At 34.8% G+C, this 21570-nt stretch overlaps 1 protein-coding gene across 13 annotated transcripts in view; it reads left to right on the top strand.

The window, feature by feature from the left end:
- Positions 1 to 21570, top strand: part of Rfx3 (regulatory factor X3) — a 289321-nt gene that overhangs the window by 249829 nt on the left and 17922 nt on the right. For all 13 annotated transcript variants that reach the window (XM_063250481.1, XM_063250503.1, XM_063250437.1 and 10 more), the window contains one exon: positions 2144 to 2297. In XM_063250481.1, the coding sequence (XP_063106551.1) occupies positions 2144 to 2297 (154 nt within the window). The remainder of the gene's footprint in view (positions 1 to 2143; positions 2298 to 21570) is intronic.

Below are 21570 nucleotides of genomic sequence, written 5' to 3'. Positions count from 1 at the left end.
CCTTTTTATCTTAACTAAGTACTCATCATGCCATTGTGGCCATGATTTTTGCCACTTGAAGTGTGATTGAAAAATTAGCACAGATTTCTTTTTTTTTTTTTTTTTTTTTTACAATTTTACAAATAGATTCCTTCTTACCTTGGATTTTACCAGTCTCAGTGTACAATAATTTTCCTTTCCTTAAGTCAGGAATCTTTACCTTTTCACTTCAAAGATGAACTTTACAGTTTCTCTGGCATATTTGGATGCTGGCAATTATCAGCATCCCTTCTCTTAAGGCCACTTAAGAAAATATACTTTCCTTGAATTCAAGCACTGTGTAATGTAGCAGAAGATCTGATTAACCAAGACAGCCACTAAGTAACAGATAGGTAGTGGCTGCAGAGTGAGTACACTGGCCAAAGGAATGACTCACATCCCAGGGGGCAAAGAGCAGGTTGCCATGAAATTGCATCACATTACTCAGAAGAGCACACAGTTTAGAACTTATAAATTATTTCTGGAATTTATCTTAAAATTTTCAGATTGCAGTTGACTACAGGTAACTGAAGAACAAGGAAATCAAAACCATAGATAAAGGGAACTATTGTATCTTCTCTCATTCAACTCTGGGGATAACCTTTGAGCCTTATAAAGATCTTGCAATCATACTGAAGATCACATAATTGTAACCTGGATCTAATTCCAAATTCATGGGGTTTTCACTTTTTTTTTTCTTTTTGTAAACAGATCCATGGAAGTGAGGGGTCCTCTGCCAGTATCATATAGTAACCCCCTTCTTGCTGCCATAAACAATGGAGAATAAGCAGCTCAACTTTTTCTATTGTCTATGTTCTAATCACAGTCATTTATATTTTGAGATATGCCCTAGTCATAAGTTGATTTCACATTCTTTAACTTGTTTTTTCTTTAAAGTAACAATAATGTTAGATAACGCTGAAATCATTGTTTTCATTTTTTTTCTACAAGAAGGAAACAATCTCAGAGAAATTACATATTTGCAGTCAGTTAATGAACAGCCAACACAATAATCTAGGGCTTCTGAGTTCTAGATGTGCAATGATTATCTGTCCTTTGCCAAGCTGAATGTATAGAATTCAGTATTAGTGGCCTTTATTTTAAATAGATTAAAAAGCAAAACAGAACACATAAGTAAGATGTTCTGCTTTTCCATTGTGCTTGGCATTTCACAATTCTTCATTGCAAAACAACGCATAGAGGTTCATGCTCTTCCAAGAATATATTTTAGTATTTGTAGGGCAAAAACCTTTACAAAGAGGCCACTGAATTAAAGTGATGACAAGCATACATACCTTAATGCACATATTCCTGCTCTAAGTAACAAAGGTAAAAGAGATTTGAAGTACATGATCAAGTTTAATGATTGGCACATCTTAGGTGAGGCCAAGGGTTTATTCTAAACTCATTTCTATTTTGAATGTAGTAGAATATATTGTTAGGATTATATTAATATTCATATTTGGGTATTATATGAATTAAATGTTCATAATTTAAGCATTTTTACTTGATTTTATCATGCTACATTCTAATAGTGAATCACCTTACTTTGAAGAAAATTAGTAAAAAAAAAACAACCTGGAATCATGTAATAAATTAGCCTTCCAACTACACTAGCTGGAATCCCATATATATTCACCTGCATTTTACATGAACTTTCTGGGAACATTCCTTAGTATTTTTGTACTTATACAAATACTGGTATTTTGTACTTGTATCTTGTTGAGATACATATTTTTTCCAAAGTATATCCTAAAAGTGCTTATCATTTGTAGAATGCTAACATCGATAGAATTTTCATTTTGATTTGCTCTACTACAGGTAGTGAGTTGTCAGCCTTTGAAAAATCTTTTTTGTTGTTGTTATTGAATTCTGATTCATTAGTAGAATTGGAGGCACATCTAGGGTAAAAAAATCATGTTTCCCTGTTTGGTCTAGTAGGAAGTGAGCCTTGGCGAGGAGTATCTCTTTAATATTCTGTTTAAATTAGTTGAGCTATCTGCTTTCAATAATGAAATTACTCCATGGCAAGTTTCATGCTACCAGCTTCTTCCAGTAAGAGTAAAAGCTTTATCTCTAATTGCTGTCACTAATTTGGTTGTGTATGTCTTTTTTCTTGGCACAGCTCAATGGTTATTCGGGACTTAACCTTACGCAGTGCTGCTAGCTTTGGCTCCTTCCACCTGATCCGTCTACTCTACGATGAGTACATGTTCTACTTAGTAGAACATCGTGTTGCTCAGGCAACAGGAGAAACACCCATAGCAGTCATGGGCGAGGTAAGAGAAGATGAAAGACCTATGGCCTACTGGATTTTGGTAAAAAGAACCCGAATTACATTTCAATCTAAGTATACTAGTTTTTGATTGAAGCTGTGATTTTTTCAAAAGTGAGCCCCAGACCTATGAGGGGCTGTGAAATCATTGCAGAAGGTCCTAAGCACATTTCTGCTGGCTTGAACCACTGGTGGTACATGTATAACTGTTCTGTGGGGCAGCTTGCAGTAGAAGTAATACAGTCATGCATGAAACCATCATGTAGGAACCACTGGTGAGTCAAGCCACCTAGCAGATGATATACAATTACAATCCCTTCATAAGCATGTTAAACCCTTCTGTATCATATTTGTTCTTAAGCAAAGAATTATAAAATTTCAGATTGTATCATGTGAACATATTTCTGCAAAATAAAAACTTAAGAACAGCTGGATTTAAACCTATCAGATGGGAAATAAGTAAGATTAATTGTTCTGATAAGGCTAAGGGACAGCAATGCAAGGGAAAGAATTAAATATGTATGAGGTATGATCAAAATAGTATGTTGACCATTTAATTTTTAAAATTAATTACAGTAAAAGACACTTTCTCAGTAATTTCCATCAAATACTGCCCCCTCACTTCAAACACACTTTTACCATCTTTCTTTCCACTTCCTTAAGTAGTTCTGAAAGTTCTTTTTCATGAATGTTTTTAGTTATGCTGCGCGAGCTTCTTTGATGCCCTGAACTGATTTAAAACATTTACCTCTCATGGTCATTTTGACTCTGGAGAAGAGCAGAGGATACACCATGCCAGATCTGTTGAATAAAGTAGATGAGGGCACATTAATATTTTGACAAGGAGAAGTTGCCATAACATTTGGTAAAAGCTATAATGAATGTTTATATCAAAACATTTACTACAATAAAAGCCACATTGCCATTAATACTCTCAAAGTATTTCCCTCACTTCAAATACATGGTACTTGTCCCATTGTTCTTGGCAATGTGTATTTTACTGTAATAAGTTTTTAAAATGTAATCATTCATTGTATTGTTTTGAGCACACCTTATAGTTGTTTACTCCTTCTCTCAGTCTTCAAAACAAAGTAAGTGATTCGGTTTCAGAATGATGAAGAGGAGGGAGCAGGAAGGCGAGAGTGGCAGCAGCTAGTATGTTTTGGACACTGTGGCGGGCACAGTTTTAAGTCCTTTACATGTAATAAAACATGGTAGTTACAATGTTCTTTAGATAGGCTCTGTCTTATCATTTTTATAAATAAATGTTGGAGATTTATGCAGAAAGATTAAATGCCACGTAGCTAATAAATGGTGAAGACTTTTTTTCAAACACGTAATATGATTTTCACGCTTATGCTTTAGTAACTAATGTATGTATTGGGGGAATCTCTTTCTGGTTTATGGTCAAATTATCTTATCCTCAAAATGTCAAAAAGTGAAAATTTTGAAACTAATACAAGAGGAAGCTAGTATAATGAAGAATAAATACACATGCTCAAATGATTTAGCACTGACTCATTTTTAGTACATTAAGTTGGGGTGCTTCATACCTTATTGTAGTATACTGTCAGGCAAGGATTACCTACAGTAGTAAAGAAAACATGCTCCTGTTTAAGCTGCATGTGTGCTTTTTATCTTTTAAAAAGTGAAGATAAATATTATTAAATGATTTTTCCAGTTTAACACATGCAAGAATAAAGTACAAATGAAAATATCAGAATACTTCAAGGATTTTCCTAAGTATTCTAGTATCAATAAATCGCATATCAAGCATATTGAGAAGATATCGGAGATATTCAGGGTGAGATGGCTATAAATGCCAAGCATATTCAGAACATTAATTGCAATAGTCTTCTTTTCTTTTTTTTTTTAATAGGATATAAGTCTGTATTTCTATGTACAATGTTGTCCAGTGGTAATTGTGCTTAGATGATACCAAATGGGTATATGTAAAATTAGGAAATAACTACTATATCTTTTAAATAATAAGCAGGACCTCTATAATCTAATCTTAGCTATAATTTCCCCTATTTTCTTTTCTTTAGTTGTAGATATTGCAGAATGCCTATTTGGCTTCTGCATTAAGTGCTGTAAGATTTCTCAACTCAGGGTTAAAGACTTTTTATTGTTTTTATTTTATGTTGTGCTGGCATTATCATTTGACCTAGACATCGTCTAGTTTCTTCTCTCATTTTTTCTATGGCTCATTGACAAAGAGTATCTGGTTTAATGTTCTTGTGTTTGCATAATCTCTATGGTGTTTTTTGCCATAGATTTCTAGTTTTATTTTGCTATGGTCTAATGGGACACATGGAATAATTTCACTTCTTTTGTATTATCTTAACTGTGCTTTGTGGTCTAGTATATGGTTTGCTTTAGATAAAGTTCTATGTGCTGCCAAAAGCATGAATTTTGTTTTTGATGAGTGGAACACTAAGTCCATTCATTCAAAGTTTTGGTTCAACTCTAATAATTCTCTATTGACTTTTTTCTCTGCTTGATCTATGGCAGTGAGTTATTAAGGTCCTCTCCTATAATTTTATTAACTTTTGTATTAAGTCCAGTAATGTTTGTTTTATGAAGTGTGTTGCAGCAGCTGTAAGTGCTTCTATATGCTTTCTTGTTATCACTTCCTGTTGAATCTCTTAAACAATGTGTAGTGATGTTCTTCGCCTCCTGATAGGTTTTGACTGATTGTCTGTTTTGTCTAAACAGAATAGTTAGTCCCGCTGATTTCTTGTGCTCATTGCATAGAATATTGTTTGCTAGCCTTTGATTTTTAGTCTCAAATTTATTTTTGGATTCAATATGTTTCTTATATATAGCATTCTGTTGGATTTTATTTCTAGGTCTATTTTGCCAGTCTCTGTCTTTTCACTGGGGAATTCAAACCATTTACATTGACAGTTATTTCTGAAAAGTATTGACTTAATACTGTCTTTGTATTATCTTTCTGTTGCTGATTCTTTTTTTCTTCTCTGCTTAACTGTGTAACCTAACTGATATATCCATTTCCTCAGCCTGTTTTGCTTTATTGCTATCATTGTCTCTTTAATTTTTTAAATTAAAAAATAAAATAATATTTCATAACAAAATAATGATAATAGCAGTAGTTAATACACTGTGAGTCATTATCTTTGAAATATTTATTCAGAATATAATACATAGGGGCTGGGGATTTAGCTCAGCAGCAAAAGCCCCTGCCTTGCAAGTGGTCGTGAGTTCGATCCCCGGTACCGATTAAAAAAAAAACAAAAACACAGAATATAAGACAGAGACCAAAAAAAATTTCACAAACAAGAAATAAATAGATAACATAAAACTTTCTTTTTAATGAACTAAGATAAACTAGTAGTATAATTTAAATAAATTAGCATATATTAATAGAAAATATTAATATATTTTGAAGCAATGGAATAGGTCACTTAGGAAAGTATTTGAACTTTCTACTTGCTATTTATCTCAAACCATACAATATTTAAGCTTGTGTGTCTGATTTATTTGACATCATTATGTTCTCATGTGCATCTATTTACCTATCAATACCTCAAGTTTTTCCTTCCTTATGATGGCACATAGTACTCTCTTGTGTATTAATATCTTATTTTCCTCATCTATTCAGCTGTTGATGGACATGGACACTGTTTCCAAGATCTAGCTGTTATATATGGTGCTGCTACACATATGAGTATGCATTTATCCCTGTAATATGATTATTGTAACTCTTTTTGGGAAGATACCTAGAAGGCAGATAGCTAGTCAAATGAAACTTGTGTTTTTAGTTTTTTGAATAATCTCAGCATGATTTCTATAATAGCCATACTAGTTTACATTCCCATCAACCTTATAGAAGAGTTGCTTTTTCCCTACATCCTCATCCTCTGTTATTGTCAGATTTTTCGGTGATAGCCTTTCTTTCTGGAGTAAGATGGAATCTTAGTGGTTTGTTTGTTTGCTTGTTTAATTTGCATGTCTTTAGTCTCTGCTTTTCTGGGATATACTCAGACTACATGGAGGATCTTTGGTCCTCTTCCAAAATCAAACTGCCTTCATTAATTTGGAAGGGGATGATGCAGTATTAAGTGCCCCACTATCCAATTCTCTGGGAATGGACTACAGTATTGTGTATGCAAAAATATGAACACAAAGGCAATCCATATATTTGTAAACCCAAAAGACTAATAGCAACAGTATGCCACCCTGGCAGCAGCAACAAACTGAGCACAGAAATAGCATCAGAGGCAAACTAAATATTGACATACCATAAGAGTGAATAATGGAGGAGGCACCAAGGTGGTAAGTGGTAAGTACCAGAGAAAGAGCCTCTCTGTGTATTGTCATCTTATACTGGAACATAGCAATGAGAAGAAAACAAGAAGGAGAGAAGTGAGTACCCTGGACCCAGAAAGGATCTGAGATGCAAATTGAAATTCACAGAGACAGTGAAGGGAGAAACTTCAATGAGGAGCAAGGAGGCAGTCAGTGGCATCTTCTGCCTGAGACAGGACTTACTGTGTCAGAGGAACAATTCAAACCTGCAGACATGATTACTGCTGGAAACCCCAGAAACCTTCATGGAAAGACACAGCAATGGAGGGAAGCAGTGGATGGGAAGGACTATACTAGCTGGTAGTAAGTGCTAAGAGCTAAGTCATCCCACCCATGGAAGAGAGTGATTGGCCAGGAGACATCTTAGAGAGGGGCTAGAACTCAGAGTAGCCACTGGCTTCATCTAGTGGCCCCCAGCTGGACTCAGGTCCACAGAAGGTGTGCTGACAGCTACAAGCCAAATGAGTCTCATCTCAGCCAAAAGGTGCAGGAATGCTAAGATTATCTTCTACCCTACCAAAAAGCTACTCGTGGCTTGCTGTGATAGATCGGCATGGATTGGAACTTTGGCTCTGCGTGTTGTCTGCCAGAGACAGCAGAGAGAAATCTGAAAGTTGACTTTTTTTTTTTTAATCTCTCTTGTTTGTTTTTTTGTTATGATGGTGGTTTTCTTTTTGTTTCTGTTTTGTTTTTTAATCTTTCATTATTTGATCTTGTTTTTAAATGAGTTTGAATGTAGTTTCTATCCTTCTTATGGTTGCTATTTTGTTTGTGGTTCTTTTGTTTGTTTGTTTGTTGTTCTGTTTATCTCTTCCTTCTGTCTTTCCCTCCAGTCTTTTGCACCAGTTTCCCAAAGTTACTGTGATTCCCCTTTGTCCTTCAACCTTACTTCTAATCTCTTCCTCTTCTTCCACTTCTACATTTTTTCCCTAATTCCTTTTAAATTTTAAGCCCCAAAGGGTAAAATTGACATATTAAGAACTTACAGACTGCATATAATTTTCTGGTCTGTTTTAGATTTTCTTACATAACCACAAATCTAGTTCATATGGTTGAAAGTGGCAAATTAATAGTTATCTCAGTTTGTCATTTTCTAGGTTGTGATTGTTGCTACTGTTAGTGCTGATTATATCACTTTAGCCAAGAGGGACATAATTGTTCTAAATAGCTATTTTTCCTGGTATTCCAAGAGTGCGACTAACAGTCATAGAAAATACTGTGGCACAATGCTGAAGAAACAGTTACTGGGCCAAACAACCAGCAACTTCTCACCCACAACAAATTGAAGATACGGGATCTTGTAAAATACTCTAGACCAAAAATCAATTACACCTCGAAGATACCTTGGAGAAGCAATCATTTCCTAATGGTTCTAAGCACTAGCAATAAATTAGTGCACCATAGGCAATTTATAAGCATCACCCTGGGAATTAAACTGAAAAAAAAAAAAAGAGAGAGAGAGAATGAGAAGTCACTTAAACAAGACGCAATCTGAGATATCCAGTCATCAAAGGCAAACCCATCAAAGGCAATGGGGTGGGAAAATTCAAAAGCCACCAACCTAGTCTCTCTGAGGTGGTAACAGCAAAGCAATTGAGTGAGGCTCTAGAAAAAAGTCAAATCAAATAATTCTTTATATAATTGCAGAGGTTATGTCCACAATGAAAACTATATTTAATGACTCTAGAGCAGATAGAAAAACAACACAAAACATGAGCTTAAGAAAAGTACAGAAGCCATGAATGCTCAGTATAGTGAAGAAATTGAATCCATAAGGCAGTTTCAAGCAGATAAACAGGAAATTAAAAATTCCATTGAAAGTATCTGTGCAGATTAAGCCAATGTGGGGACAGGATCTCAGACATAGAAAACAGGCTTGTCGTTAGCAATCATGAAAATAAAGATTCCTTAAGAATAGCAAGGGACCATGAAAAAAATCCACCCAGAAGCTACTAAATGAAGCAAAATAAAATAACTAAAATTGATTGGAGTCAATGAAAAAGCCGGAAATAGCACAAATTACATAAACAAAAATACTGTCCACAGATGTCATGGCAGAAAACTTCACCAGGAGGGAAAAGGAATTTGATAAATTTGACATACAGATAAGTGAGGGATATAAAACTCCAATTAGCCATGACCCCCCAAATCTACAGCCAGATATATCATAATCAAGATTCCAGAACTTAAACACTAGAATAGAATCTTACAAGCTATTGGAGAAAAAACAAGTCATTTATACAGCAAAGCCTATCAGAATAACAGCTGACTTCTTTGCATAAACATCAAGTCAAGGAGAGCTTGGAGAGAAGTACTTTTTAAAAAGTTCTACAAAGCAACCACCTTCAACCCAGATTGATATACCCTGCAAAACTACTTTTCAAAACTGTGTGAGAGGGCTGGATTTAGCTCAGTGGCACAGCACCTTCCTGGCAAGTGTGAGGCGAGGTCCTGAGTTCAATTCCTAGTACAAAAAAAAAAAAAAAAAAAAAAAAAACCTGTGGGAGAAATAAGATACTTCCATGACAAAGAACATCTGAGAAAATTTATGACCAGCAAACCAACACTCCAAAAATATTTTAAGGACATTCTAGAAAGAGATAGCAAGAGCTAAAACTCCATGAACCCAACAGAAGGAATCCACTAGGCAAGGCTAAACAATCAGAGGGAGGAAAAGAAAGGGAGGCGGAAGGGAACCAACAACAGGAAAGTAACATTACAAGGATGTTAATACATATCAGTTATAACCTCAATATTAATGGTCTCAATTCACCAATCAAAAGACACATACTGGCAGAATGAACGGAAAAGCAAAATTCAACAGTATACTGCATATAAGAAACATATTTAATTCAAAAATAAGTATGTTTTCTTAAAAGTCAAAGGATGAAAATAATACTTCATGTGACAAGAACCCAGAACAAATCTGGATAGTTATTCTGTTTGCAGAAAAAATGAATTTCAAGCCAACATTGAATAAGATAGATAAAGTCATTACATCCTTGTAAAAGGAACAAACCAAGAGGAAGAGCTAAAAATCATATGTACAACAAATACCAGTGTACCAAGCCACATAAAGCACATGTTAATGAACATGAAAAACCAAAGAAGCACTGATACAATTGTATTTGGGGATCTTAATATCCCATTGTCACAAAAAGACAAGCCAATGAACAAAAAATCGGCAATATATAGAACTGAACCAAACTTTTGAACAAATGGACTACACAGCATTCCACCCCCACAACATCAAAATATACATTTTCTTTCGCTGCACACAGGACATTTTTCAAAATAGACCAATACTAGCACATATAACATGCTCAAGTAAATTCAAAGGAATTAAAATTATTCCATGCATATTATCAGACCATAGTGCAATGAAATTGGAAATCACTGGCAAAAGAAATCACAGGAACTTTATAAACACATGGAAATCAAATAGTTCCCTCCTGAACAACAAGGGGTCACAGATTAAAGAAGAAATAAGACAGTTTTTACAATTAAATGATGATGACAGTACAACATACCAGATTGTATGGAATACAATGAAAGCAATCTAAGAAGAAAATCTATAACAGTGAATGCACATATCAGGAAAACAGCACAAATAAACAACTTAATGGTGAACCTTGAACTTCTAGAAAAAGAAGAGAAAGCTAAGCCAAAAGCTCATATGATGGAGGATATTATAAAGATCAGAGCAAAAATTAACACCTTGGAGACTAGAAAACAACACAAGGAATCAATGAATCAGAGTTGGTTCTTTGAAAGATTAAATAAATCAATAAACCCTTATCCAATCTTACCAAAAGAAGGAATGAAAAACTCAAATCCATGCAATTAGGAATGAAAAGGGTAAAGTAATAATGGCCCCTACAAAAATCCAGAAGATCATCTACCCCTACTTTGAAAGCTTGTATTCCAATAAGATAAACAATGCAGAAGAAATGGAGAGATTCCTAGATATGTATGAATTACCAAAGCTGAATCAATAAGATATAAAATTCCTATAAAAACTGTTATCAATCAATTAAATCAAAGTTGTAATTAAAAACCTATCAAAGAAAAGCCCAGGCCCTGATGGATTTACTGCTGAATTCTATAGCAAATTTAGAGAAGACCTAACACTACTACTTCTCAAACTCTTTAATGAAAGAGAGAGAAAATCAATACTCCTAGGTTCATACTTGAAGTAAACATTGCCCTGATATGAAAACCAGAGAGCAACCCAACTAAGAAAGAGAATTACAGGCCTATCTCCCTAATGAACATATATGCAAAAATCCTTAGTAGGGTGCTGGCAAGCATTGTTGCAAACCATTAAGAAGATTATACATGATGACTAAGTGGGATTCATCCCAGGGGTGGAAGTATGATTCAACATACATAAATCAATAAATGTAAAGCACTGTATTGACAGGCCAAGGATAAAAATCACATGGTAATCTCAATACATGCCGAACAACCTTTAGACAAAGTCCAGCACCCATTTATGATAAAACCCATATGAAAATTAGGTTAGATAGTTTTTATGTCAACCTGATAAAAGCTATCTATGATAAACTAACATCCAGCATGGACAAAACTGAAATGGACAAAAAAACTAAATGGACAAAACTGAAATTATTCACTCTAAAATCAGGAACAAAACAAGAATGTCCATTATCTCTACTCACTTCACTGTCTTCATTGTCTTAAACAGAGTCCTGGAAATTTTAGCCAGAGCAATTAGACAATAAAGGCAAAATAATAAAAGGAATAACAACAACCAAGGAAGAACTTAAATTATTATTATTTGCAGATGATGTGATTCTCCAAAATTTAAATATCCAATCCAATACTGGGCATCTGAGATGAAAACACACTTCTCAGATGAAGAAATACAAACAGCATTTAAATACATGAAAAAATGTTCAATGTCACCAGTCATTCAAGAGATGTAAAACAACACTGAGATTCCATGTCACTCTGGAAAGAATGACTGTCATCAAGAAATCAAGCAATAACATGCTGAAGGGGCTGTGTGGGAAAAGGAAACCTTCTCCATTGTTGGTAGGAGCGTAGACTGGTGCAACCACTATAGAAATCAGTGTGGCGATTCCTCACAAAACAAGGATTGGAGGTCCCATTTGACTCAGCTGTTCCTCTACTGGATGTCTTCCTAGAAGAATTTTAAAAATTATACCACAACAATATATGTGCATCCACATTTATAGCAGCACAATTTGTAATAGATCTTAGAAACAACCCAAATGCCCATCAACCTAGGAGTAGATAAAAACATATGGTCTTTTTATGCAGTGGAGTACTAATCATCCATAAAAAAGATAAACTGGAGCCTTTTATATAAGTGGATGGAACTCAAGACCATACTCATAAATGAAATAAACCAGATGCACATGTGTAAACATCATATTGTCTCCCTAATGTGTGAAGCTAAAAGAGTAAATAAGATCCAGAATGTACAATAGATAATGTAAAATGGGAAGAAACTGTTTGGAAGGGAAGAGAAATTGGGTTGGGGGAAATGAGAAAAAAAAGAAAAGCAAAAAGTATACATTTTATTTATGTATATCATATATCTTACATATACATATATATCTGATATATATATATATATATATATATATATATGGTAGTTAAGATATTTTTACTACTAATTTCTCTTGGCTCATTGAAAAGAAATGGGCTAATGTGGTTTGTGCTAATATGGTTTGTGCATTTAAATTTATCTTAAACTCAGAGTAACTAATTTAAAGATAATATGCAATATATTAACCCTTGTTACCCTTGTATTACTTGTTTTATTTTCCCCTTTAAAATAAAAAAGAATGAGTAATGTACTACCCTTAGCCATCGAAGCAAGATCTATAAGTACAGTATAAAATTAAGAGAAACCAAATATTGACATATAATAAATTTTACTACATCTCTACAACAGAAAAAAATTCAATGGTACTAGCATAAATTTAACTATCTAAAGATTAATAAAACTTAACTGTTATTTGGGTAATCATTACTCAGAGGGAGAATGAAAGAAGTCAAATTTGAAAGGCTAAGCAATAGAATATGAGAGGGAAAGAAACATGAGGTGAAGTACCTTACTAAGAAATCAAAGGAAATTAATAGAATTTGATAAAAGTAACAGAAAACAGCAAGCAAGAAAAAGACAAAATATTACCAAATTAAGAAGAAAAAAATATAAAAGAAACAAAAAAAGAGAAAGAAGGATAATACCCAACCCCAAGAGACAAATGGAAAGACAAGTTCAAAAAAACAATTTCTCTGCATTTTTGATGAGTTTGTTTCAATGATCTTCAGCCTTTGAATCCAGCAAGGCACGGTTTTCTCTGCTACCTTTATGTCCTGTGAGTTAGTGCTGTACCCTGTACCCACTGCTGTAGAGGTCCTTCTGTACATCCTGCTGTGGTACCTGTCCAAATCTAGGCATGTCCCTGTTTGTGTTGGCAGATGAGGAAGACTCAGACCCCCATCTGTTCTGAAAGTAGGCAGGGGTTCAAATAGACTTCTAGACTTAATGGCAGCAGTGTCAGATCCACCTGCCTCTGAAAGCTCCACACCCTGAGCGTGGCTCCTCCTTACAGAGTACAGGATCCATACCCTTTCCAACCTGAGCTTAAATTTCCAAGAAGAGAGAGTCTATGTCTTGCCCACCCACTTTTGGAGACTTTCTCTTGTTGTTTCTTATCAAGTCACTGTGGTCGGGTCACATTGGAAACCCTAAAGTGAAGTTGTTTTGTAGTTGTTCTGTGGCTCAGTCTTGAACAATTTACTCCTTCCCCAAATGGCTCCTGCTTAAATGTTCTTGAATATTGTGTGTGCTGCTCAGGATTTCTTCTCCAAATGTAGCTTGCTGTGAGGAAGGAGTCACTTCTGAATAAGATCTGTTGCTGTTTAGCAGTCTACAATAATAGCCTCAGGCTTTTCTTGGACCTAGCACTGCTGGCTTTGTTTATTGTTTCTCCCTGGAGCTGCAGACCCTCCAGAATTATCTTCTGCCCTTGAGCTTTGGCCTCATTCATGGTTAGGTTGTTCTGTTGCTAGAAGTTTCTGGTGCTCTCTACTGAGAAAAAAATACACAGTGTGTTTGGACTTGGTTGGTGGCAACTGTCAGGGTGCAGAATCTGGCATTCTTTCTTTTCAACGATATGTGAACAATGTAAATGAATATGACAGATTGTCATGTGAGGCAAATATATATAAATGAAATCTATTCAGACATAAATTACCTTCTGCAAGACTGAAAATCTGAGCATAACTATTGCTGTATTTGCTTACTGTACCTTCACCCAATGTGGGGGAAAATGGTTTGAGTTGTTAAGCCCATCAGTCCATTATTTAGGCTAAAAGGCAAATTCAGTCTAAGTTTTTAGGTTCATATTCCCATATACCACTGATACCTCAGATACCTGTTGGCTATCCTATTCCTGCTAACCATGGACATATTATGTCTAACATTTCTTCATTTGGGGGAAAAAGAGATGGAAATTTAAGGAAAAGATTATTTTTCTCATGTTCCATTCATATATCATGGCTACCTTCTCTTAGCTCCTGGGGTGATTTCATTTTCCAAATACCAAGTGGGGAAGTGCCTATTTACACAGTGGAGGAGGACATGGGCCAAAATCCACTGACATCCATAAAATTCACTAGTCCCTCAATCACAGCAAGTAGCTCTTAACCATCAGTGATAACATCCACTATGAAGGCAATAATTGTCACTATTGAGAGCTTGTTACACATTTAGTTAAATATAACTCTTCACCTATCTTTACCTGTTTGTCAGTAAATGACACCATAATTCTTTCTGTTAACATGCATCTTTTTGATATCCTATCTTGACCTGTATCTCTATCATTACTAAGGCTTTTCTTTTTCAAATAGTATAGTTAATATCATCTTATGAAATGCAAAGCTGACTGTGTTGTCCTCCACTTAAAACTCAGAGACTTTCCCTTCTCTTGATACACAAGGACTTGTATGATCTGACTGTCTGATCAACCTCAGCCTCCTATTTCCTGCTTCTTTGCTTACAATTTCAGTAACTTTTCTTCATTCTCATCCACCAAGTTTACCTCATTATTCAACCACTACATAAAATGTTTTTGTTTTCTATTTAGTTCAGTCCATTCTTTGCCCATTCCAACTCCTACCACATGTTGTAGCTATCCGTTCCTCAGTGAAGCCCATTTCCCCGAGACTATGCCATAGAGTCCTCTTCTTGCTGATTTGTATTTTTACTTTTCATTCTAGATCTTACACAATTTATTGATTTCACGATTCTTTGTATGATTTACACAATGAAAGATTTAATCTCTCAAGTTAATAGATGACTTTGAGTTGGTAGGACTGAACTCTTATAGTTCTGTCAGTTATAATGGTATTATTTTGAGCAAATGATGACTGTTGAACCCAGATTTCTCATCCCTGAAATTAATTTAATTAACAAACATTTCTTACATAGCTACTCTAGGCCAAAGCTATAATGATTTTGATGTAATGATTAGCAGTGGATTGTGACCCTACCTTTAAGTAGTGTACATTTTAGTGTATTCTTCATAAATAGATGGAGGCTATCCATAAAAGGCTTACAACAATGGGTAATTATTCTACCTGAGAGGATGAGGAAAGGAAAAGATGTTGGAAGTGAACAATAAAAGATCAAAGGAATTAACTCTAAGGAGGAGACATAGGAACCTAGAAGTAAGAGTTGGAGACCGACAAAGGCATAGGGAAACATGCACGAGTCATACCCAAGAGATCATGGCCCCTGGGAAATTTTTGTGAGTACCAAGAACATTAAATAAATTCAAGTGTAAAGAGGAAGCATTGAGTTAGAATAGAGAGCCAAAGGTTTCAAGTGAACCCAACCCCTACACTGTCATACTGTGATAGGCACTGACAATCCTTTAAATTGACACTATTTTACCTATACAGATGATGGAAATGAGACCTAGAGCTATCCAGAAACTTAGCCAAGGTTGCACAGCTACCAAGTTGTAAATTCAAGTTTTGAAATCAAGCAGTCTTCCACAGGTTTTTGTTATTAGTTTACTTTGATTATTACCTGTTCCAGGCTGGGGTAGCGTTGGGGTAAGGACAGTTTAGAAGTCACTAGGACAAACGTGTAAAATAGTCACAGATTTTGCTGGATATTAATTTCACTTTTTATTGGTGCTTTCATTGAGTAAGGTGTCAAAGAATGGAGGTTTTCCTTTCAAAGTGATTTAAAGTGGATTTAATATCTCCAAAAATGTGGACTCAATAAATGAAATTTAAAACTAACATTATTTACATTGTTTGAGTGAACAGAAGAGGTCTACACATACTCTACTTACAAACAAAATGTACAAGAATATAAAATATTATTTTTCTATTCAGTATAACAATGTAGCAGTTCAGGTGTTGATACATAAGTTTTCTTCTAAAATGTCAATCTACTACTGTACTTTCTAGTACTTTCTAGTAAGGTATTTAAAACATTTGTAACTACGGAACTTCTTTTTTTCCTTCTTTCCTTTATCCTTGTTTTTCCTAAGTGATAGGAAACAGTTTACTTATGGCCAGAATTTGTGTAGTTTTTCAAATTTTGATTCAAATATTTTATATGTGCTCATAAGCTTTCTGGCAGTGGAATTTTAAGAGTAGGAAAAATAAACAAGTTACATCTGCTTGCACACATGTTAAATAAAAATTTAAAACTTGAAAGATATTCTGTATAACTCTGATAAGAAAATCTGAGCAAAAAAATCTTTTTGAATTTTTTGGCTGTTTAGAATCTATATGAAAGTTTTTACCATATGTTTGATATAATATGCATTGGATATATATATTCATTGAATGTATAATGTTTTGGTTGCTTCACAAAATAATTTTTTGGGATAAACATTTTTATAATATTTAATTAAGTGGATTTATATCTTATATCATAATTACACTTATTTCATATCTATACCACCTGTAAGGCCAACCTTTTTAAATAAAAGAAACCAAAAGATGCTTTAATGATTCAATTGTGAATATCAGTATTAAAAAGATAATATTTCAGCAATATTTTTAGGGAATATTTTTAAACACATAAAGATTTACCATTTATGGAAAAATGTCTTGAATTCCTCAAAAGTTGATATACTCAATATGCAAAAAAAAGTCTTCAAAACCTAATAACTGAATAGCAATAATAATAACACTGAAGAGCAATAATACTTTAGCAGTCAAGCTTTGGCGATAAAAGTTCAGTGAAAGACTATCATTTGTTTGAAACTTTAATAACTAAGCATAGATGGTTAAAGTAAAGTCAAACCAAAGAAAAATTTCAGTGAGCATTATTTTGTTGCAACTAAGGAATATACTAAAAATGTGCTTCCAGAACAATAGGTCTGTTATAAAGAACATTTTAAAGGAAATAATTGTTTACCAAGCTGTGATATTTTTCAGGATAAAAAAAGAAAAGTAGCAACTTAGAAAATACATGGAACAGTGTTTGGTTTATATCTACCTGTCCCCCAAAGCCTACTGTGATCACAGCGTGCACTGAGCCGTGGGGAGCTGACTGGATCATGGGGGCAGGATATTCTTAAGTAGATTACTTGACCAGTGAGTTTATAGCTATTTGCTGTTGGGTGAAGGGCCTGATGGGAAGACATGGGTCACTGAGAGCCTCTGCCTCCTCTTTCACACTTCCCCTTGGTCTCTGTTTCCCTGTTGCTAGGAGGTGAGCAGCTGTCTTCCACCGCAGGCTCTCCTTCTGGTCTAGAACCCGCTAATTGGGTTGAAACTTCTACAGACTGAGCCAGGATAAAGCTCTCCTCTTTTAAGGTGCAGATGTCAGATATCGTGCCTCAGGGATACAAAGTGACTAAGTCAAATTCTTTTCAAAAGTTACATATCATTATTTGTAATAAAGCTTCTCATTTACTAATATTTTTATAATCGAGGTCAGACTTTGCGTTGTGTTTTACATTCTTATTTAATATTCAGCCAAACCTTGCAAGAGACATACTAATGTATCCCATTTTCACCACTGAGGAAAATAAAGGTTGAAAGTCATCCCAAATCAAAAGGATTGTCTAATTCCATGAGTTTGATTGAAAATGTTCACCTATAAATTATTTTGCATACCACTTCAGAATGGGGATATTTATTTTTAATTAACTTATTTGCTGTACATACTGCTAAACTCATATCACATATACACACTCATTCTCCCTCTCACAATGATAAACAAACCAGATGCCTAACATATGTGTTTACTGTTTTGTTCCAGTGTTTTTTTCCTCTGCCTTGTAGGATGTCTCTTGATAGTCCTACCCTTACTCCTTAAATTTTTTGTTACTAGATGTTTATAATATACAAGCTAAATTAAATATCAATATAAATCAAGTTGCAATTGAAAAGCCAAATCTACCTCACAATAAAAAATTACACCCTGCAGTTCCTTTGTACTCAAAGAGCAGACCTAAGTCAATCAATCAGTCTCTATCTATTGTAGATTGGTTTTTGCTATTAAAATTTCTTTACATTAGCGTAATTTCTAACAACCTAAAAGTAACTAATAAAAGACCTTGAAAGAGATATACAATTGACTCTATAGAAACTGTTTCTTTTTTCTTTCCTTTTTCTGGCTTGTCATTCTGTCGTTTGTCTCTCTTCATTTGAGAAAAGAGCCCTTTGACTTCTACAGCCCTTCCCCTTTGGAATCCTTAAGGATTTCCTTATCTGTGGGCTCTGAACAATGGCCTCTTCTCTTCAAGAACAGATTTTCCTTTTAATTGTGATCTAAACATAATCCAATACAGTAAATACCAAAATAAATAAATTTAGAAATAAAAAATCATTCATAGAAGAAAGCACAAAAACTGTAGGAGGGACAAACAGCCAATTTATTGGACCTCTCACTGGATGTCATGATTCATATGCTAGATCTCTAGGGTAATGAAGCTCCTTGATCGAGAAATTACACCTTCTTAGAACATTTCAGAGAACCTCCATAACACATTAGGTATTTGTAAGTACTTACAAGTAGGCAGGTAGAAGTTGGGAAAGGAACAAACGCAAAGGAGATTTATTAAAGTATTTCAGTGACCAAAATACAGAATTGTCACTACAGACATCACTAGAAAAAGCTCAGCACACCATTTTTAGCAAACCCCGCCACTAAGTTATTGGTTTAGAAGAGGCCGGTAATGCTTGAGCAGGCCCAACCAAAGTGTAAAATAGATGTCACACTCCTTTGCAGAGCTCAAGTGTGAAGCTCCACCTACTGGCTTCCTCGCCACATGGCTAGCCCCAACTGGCTGTGGTGGGGAGATGATTTTACAGTGTTTTTCTCCCAATCACAGGTGAGGATAGTGGTTGCTCATCTTGCTGATAAAAAAAGAGCCCTTGTTTGAATGGGCAACTGTTTCAATTCATAGGAATTGTTTTATGCTTTTCTTAGCACTATATACACTGCCGAAGCAAGCACTTTTCTTAGTACTGACATCGTGCTAAAACACACTGCTACAAAATGTCACGAGAATGACAGATTCTCTGTATGAATGTGGCGCTAATGTGATGATAGTGCAGACATTTCAAAACTGCTTACACTTGCTGTAAGGATTTTCTTGGTACAAGAGAATATGTTTCTACCTCCAATCGCATTGTCTCTCTGGTTAATGATTTTGAAAGCACACAAGTGGTATAATAAAATTTAAGTCCTCTCCTCTGATATAATAAATTAATGTTATGCTTTCCTTTTAGATGATGCAAGTAGGGGCTGGGGATTTAGCTCAGCGGCATAAGTGCCTGCCTTGCAAGCAGGCAGTCGTGAGTTCGATCCCCGGTATCAATAAAATGAAAGAAAAAAAGATGATGCAAGGAGCCTCAAGAAGAGCCAGTTTTGTTAGGAACAAGGGTCTCTTGCCACCTAGGATTTTATTTGCATAATGAGTTTTTTCTCTAATGTTGGCAGGGCCCAAGGTAGTATATATCTAAATACTTTTAAAGCTGTGAACCAAACTGTAAATAAAATTATTCTACCCATCTAACTTGACAAATGTTTTCTTGGTAACAACTTGGAAGACTGAATTAAAATTTAATATTTCCCATCTACAAGTACCAAAAAATGATAACAGACATAGCCAACCTCTGACTCCCAAACACCTCTTTTCTTCTGCATCTACCCTGATCTTGCTTTTGAATAGTTTTGGATTCATATGTACAAATACCTCAACCTATGTTTTAGGTTTGCTAAAGATATTTTTGGTACCTTTTGCAAACTGCTGCCCCATATTGGCTGTCCTTTCTTTCCTGTAATGAGTGGACTTCGAGAAGAGACTTGCACAGGCCTATTAAAGCACATGCAGGCTTTAATAATACTGTATTGTAACAGAAAAAAAAAAAATAGCCTGCAGACAGTTTTTGAATGTTGAGTCAAATGATTCATGGAATTACAAAGAAACCAACAGCATTCCTTGGTGTGCAGCCAAAGTGATAATCAGAAGCAAACTAATTCAATGCTTTGAAAAACACAACCAACAAAATAAATTGGGGAAATAAGTCAATTGGAAAAGAAAATGGTAACATTAGGGAAGAAGTGTAAACATAATTAGGTCTAACCAGACAATCATAGCTATGCTTGGATTAAATCTTAACCAGTAGGAATGAGTGAAAGGTTTTATAAGTACTTATAAAATGCAGAGAAAGAATTTATTATAGATTTTCTATAGTTTAAAATAAGTTCCAAAGAGACATCTTATTCAAGACAATGGAAACCATTTCAGAGAACTTTATAGGCATCTGTTCTTAGTGCCTAGGACAGCTTAAAGTTCTCTTTCCTAGAGCAAATGATTCATGGGCAGAAACTGACAAACTGTATACACACATGCACAAGCTCAAACATACATATTTCTTCATACATATGAAGCTGCTACTGATGTTAGCAGTGGTCTCTACTGATGCCAGAACATTACTTTATCCAAATCTGTATAGACTATCCCTAGAGAAACTGATGCCCGCAAACATGGTAAAGTTTCCTTTTGTGTTCTGCACATAAGCTGCTTGTGGTCCTGTCTGTCAGTTAATGGCATGCCAACACTTTAACATCAGGCTGCCAACCTTTGTACAGAATCACTAGATGATGCTAACACAAGAAGGTTTTCTGAAGTCTGTGGCTGCTTGTGGTGCAGATGGTTGCTACAGGTTGGTCTCCATGAAACTGTCAAGAGTACCAGGATGTAACTTGTGCATTAGTGCAAAACTTCAATTTTAGACTTCAATCTGCCTTATTTGAATATGGAGTTTAGGGCTGTTTTGGTCCTACTATCATATTTAGTTTCTTCAATTTCCATTTCCATTTCTTTCTCTGGATGAACTTCTTTGTGTAGCATTAACAGCTTTCAACTCAGCAATACTGATACACTTCTTAGATGCATGAATGGTTTTAAGGAGCACAGATATTGAAATACGTACAGTAAAAAGGTTCAAACTGGCAGGAAATTATATAAAAAATTCAGAGTCTATAAATGAAAAATAAAATACAGGTGTCTTAAGTGGCCAATATATTTTAAAAGGTTACTTGATTCCTACATATCACCAGATCCTTCCCTATGCTTTATGAGGAACCTCAGAACAAACAAGAAGGGATGTTCTAAATAGCTTTATCTGGTTGTGTACATTTCCTAAAATATTAGAAAAAAATAATTTCATAGGGTTTTCCTCAGGTAAATGTAACAATAATTTATGTGATAGCATAAAAAGTCCTCTATAAAGATTTCTAGCTTTTGCAATTTATTTTTCCTTTGGCTGTACTAGGGATTGAATGTAGAGTGTTATATATACTAGCCACACATTCTACCACTGAGCTATGTCCTCAGTCCAAAATATCTATATATTAATCTCTAGAATCTGGAGAAATATGAGATTGCAGATAGGACTAATGT

The sequence above is a fragment of the Cavia porcellus genome, unplaced genomic scaffold (assembly GCF_034190915.1).
Source record: "Cavia porcellus strain 051 isolate PalLab524CR breed Dunkin Hartley unplaced genomic scaffold, mCavPor4.1 scaffold_1, whole genome shotgun sequence".
Taxonomy (NCBI): domain Eukaryota; kingdom Metazoa; phylum Chordata; class Mammalia; order Rodentia; family Caviidae; genus Cavia; species Cavia porcellus.
This window is presented reverse-complemented; position numbering and strand designations above follow the sequence as displayed.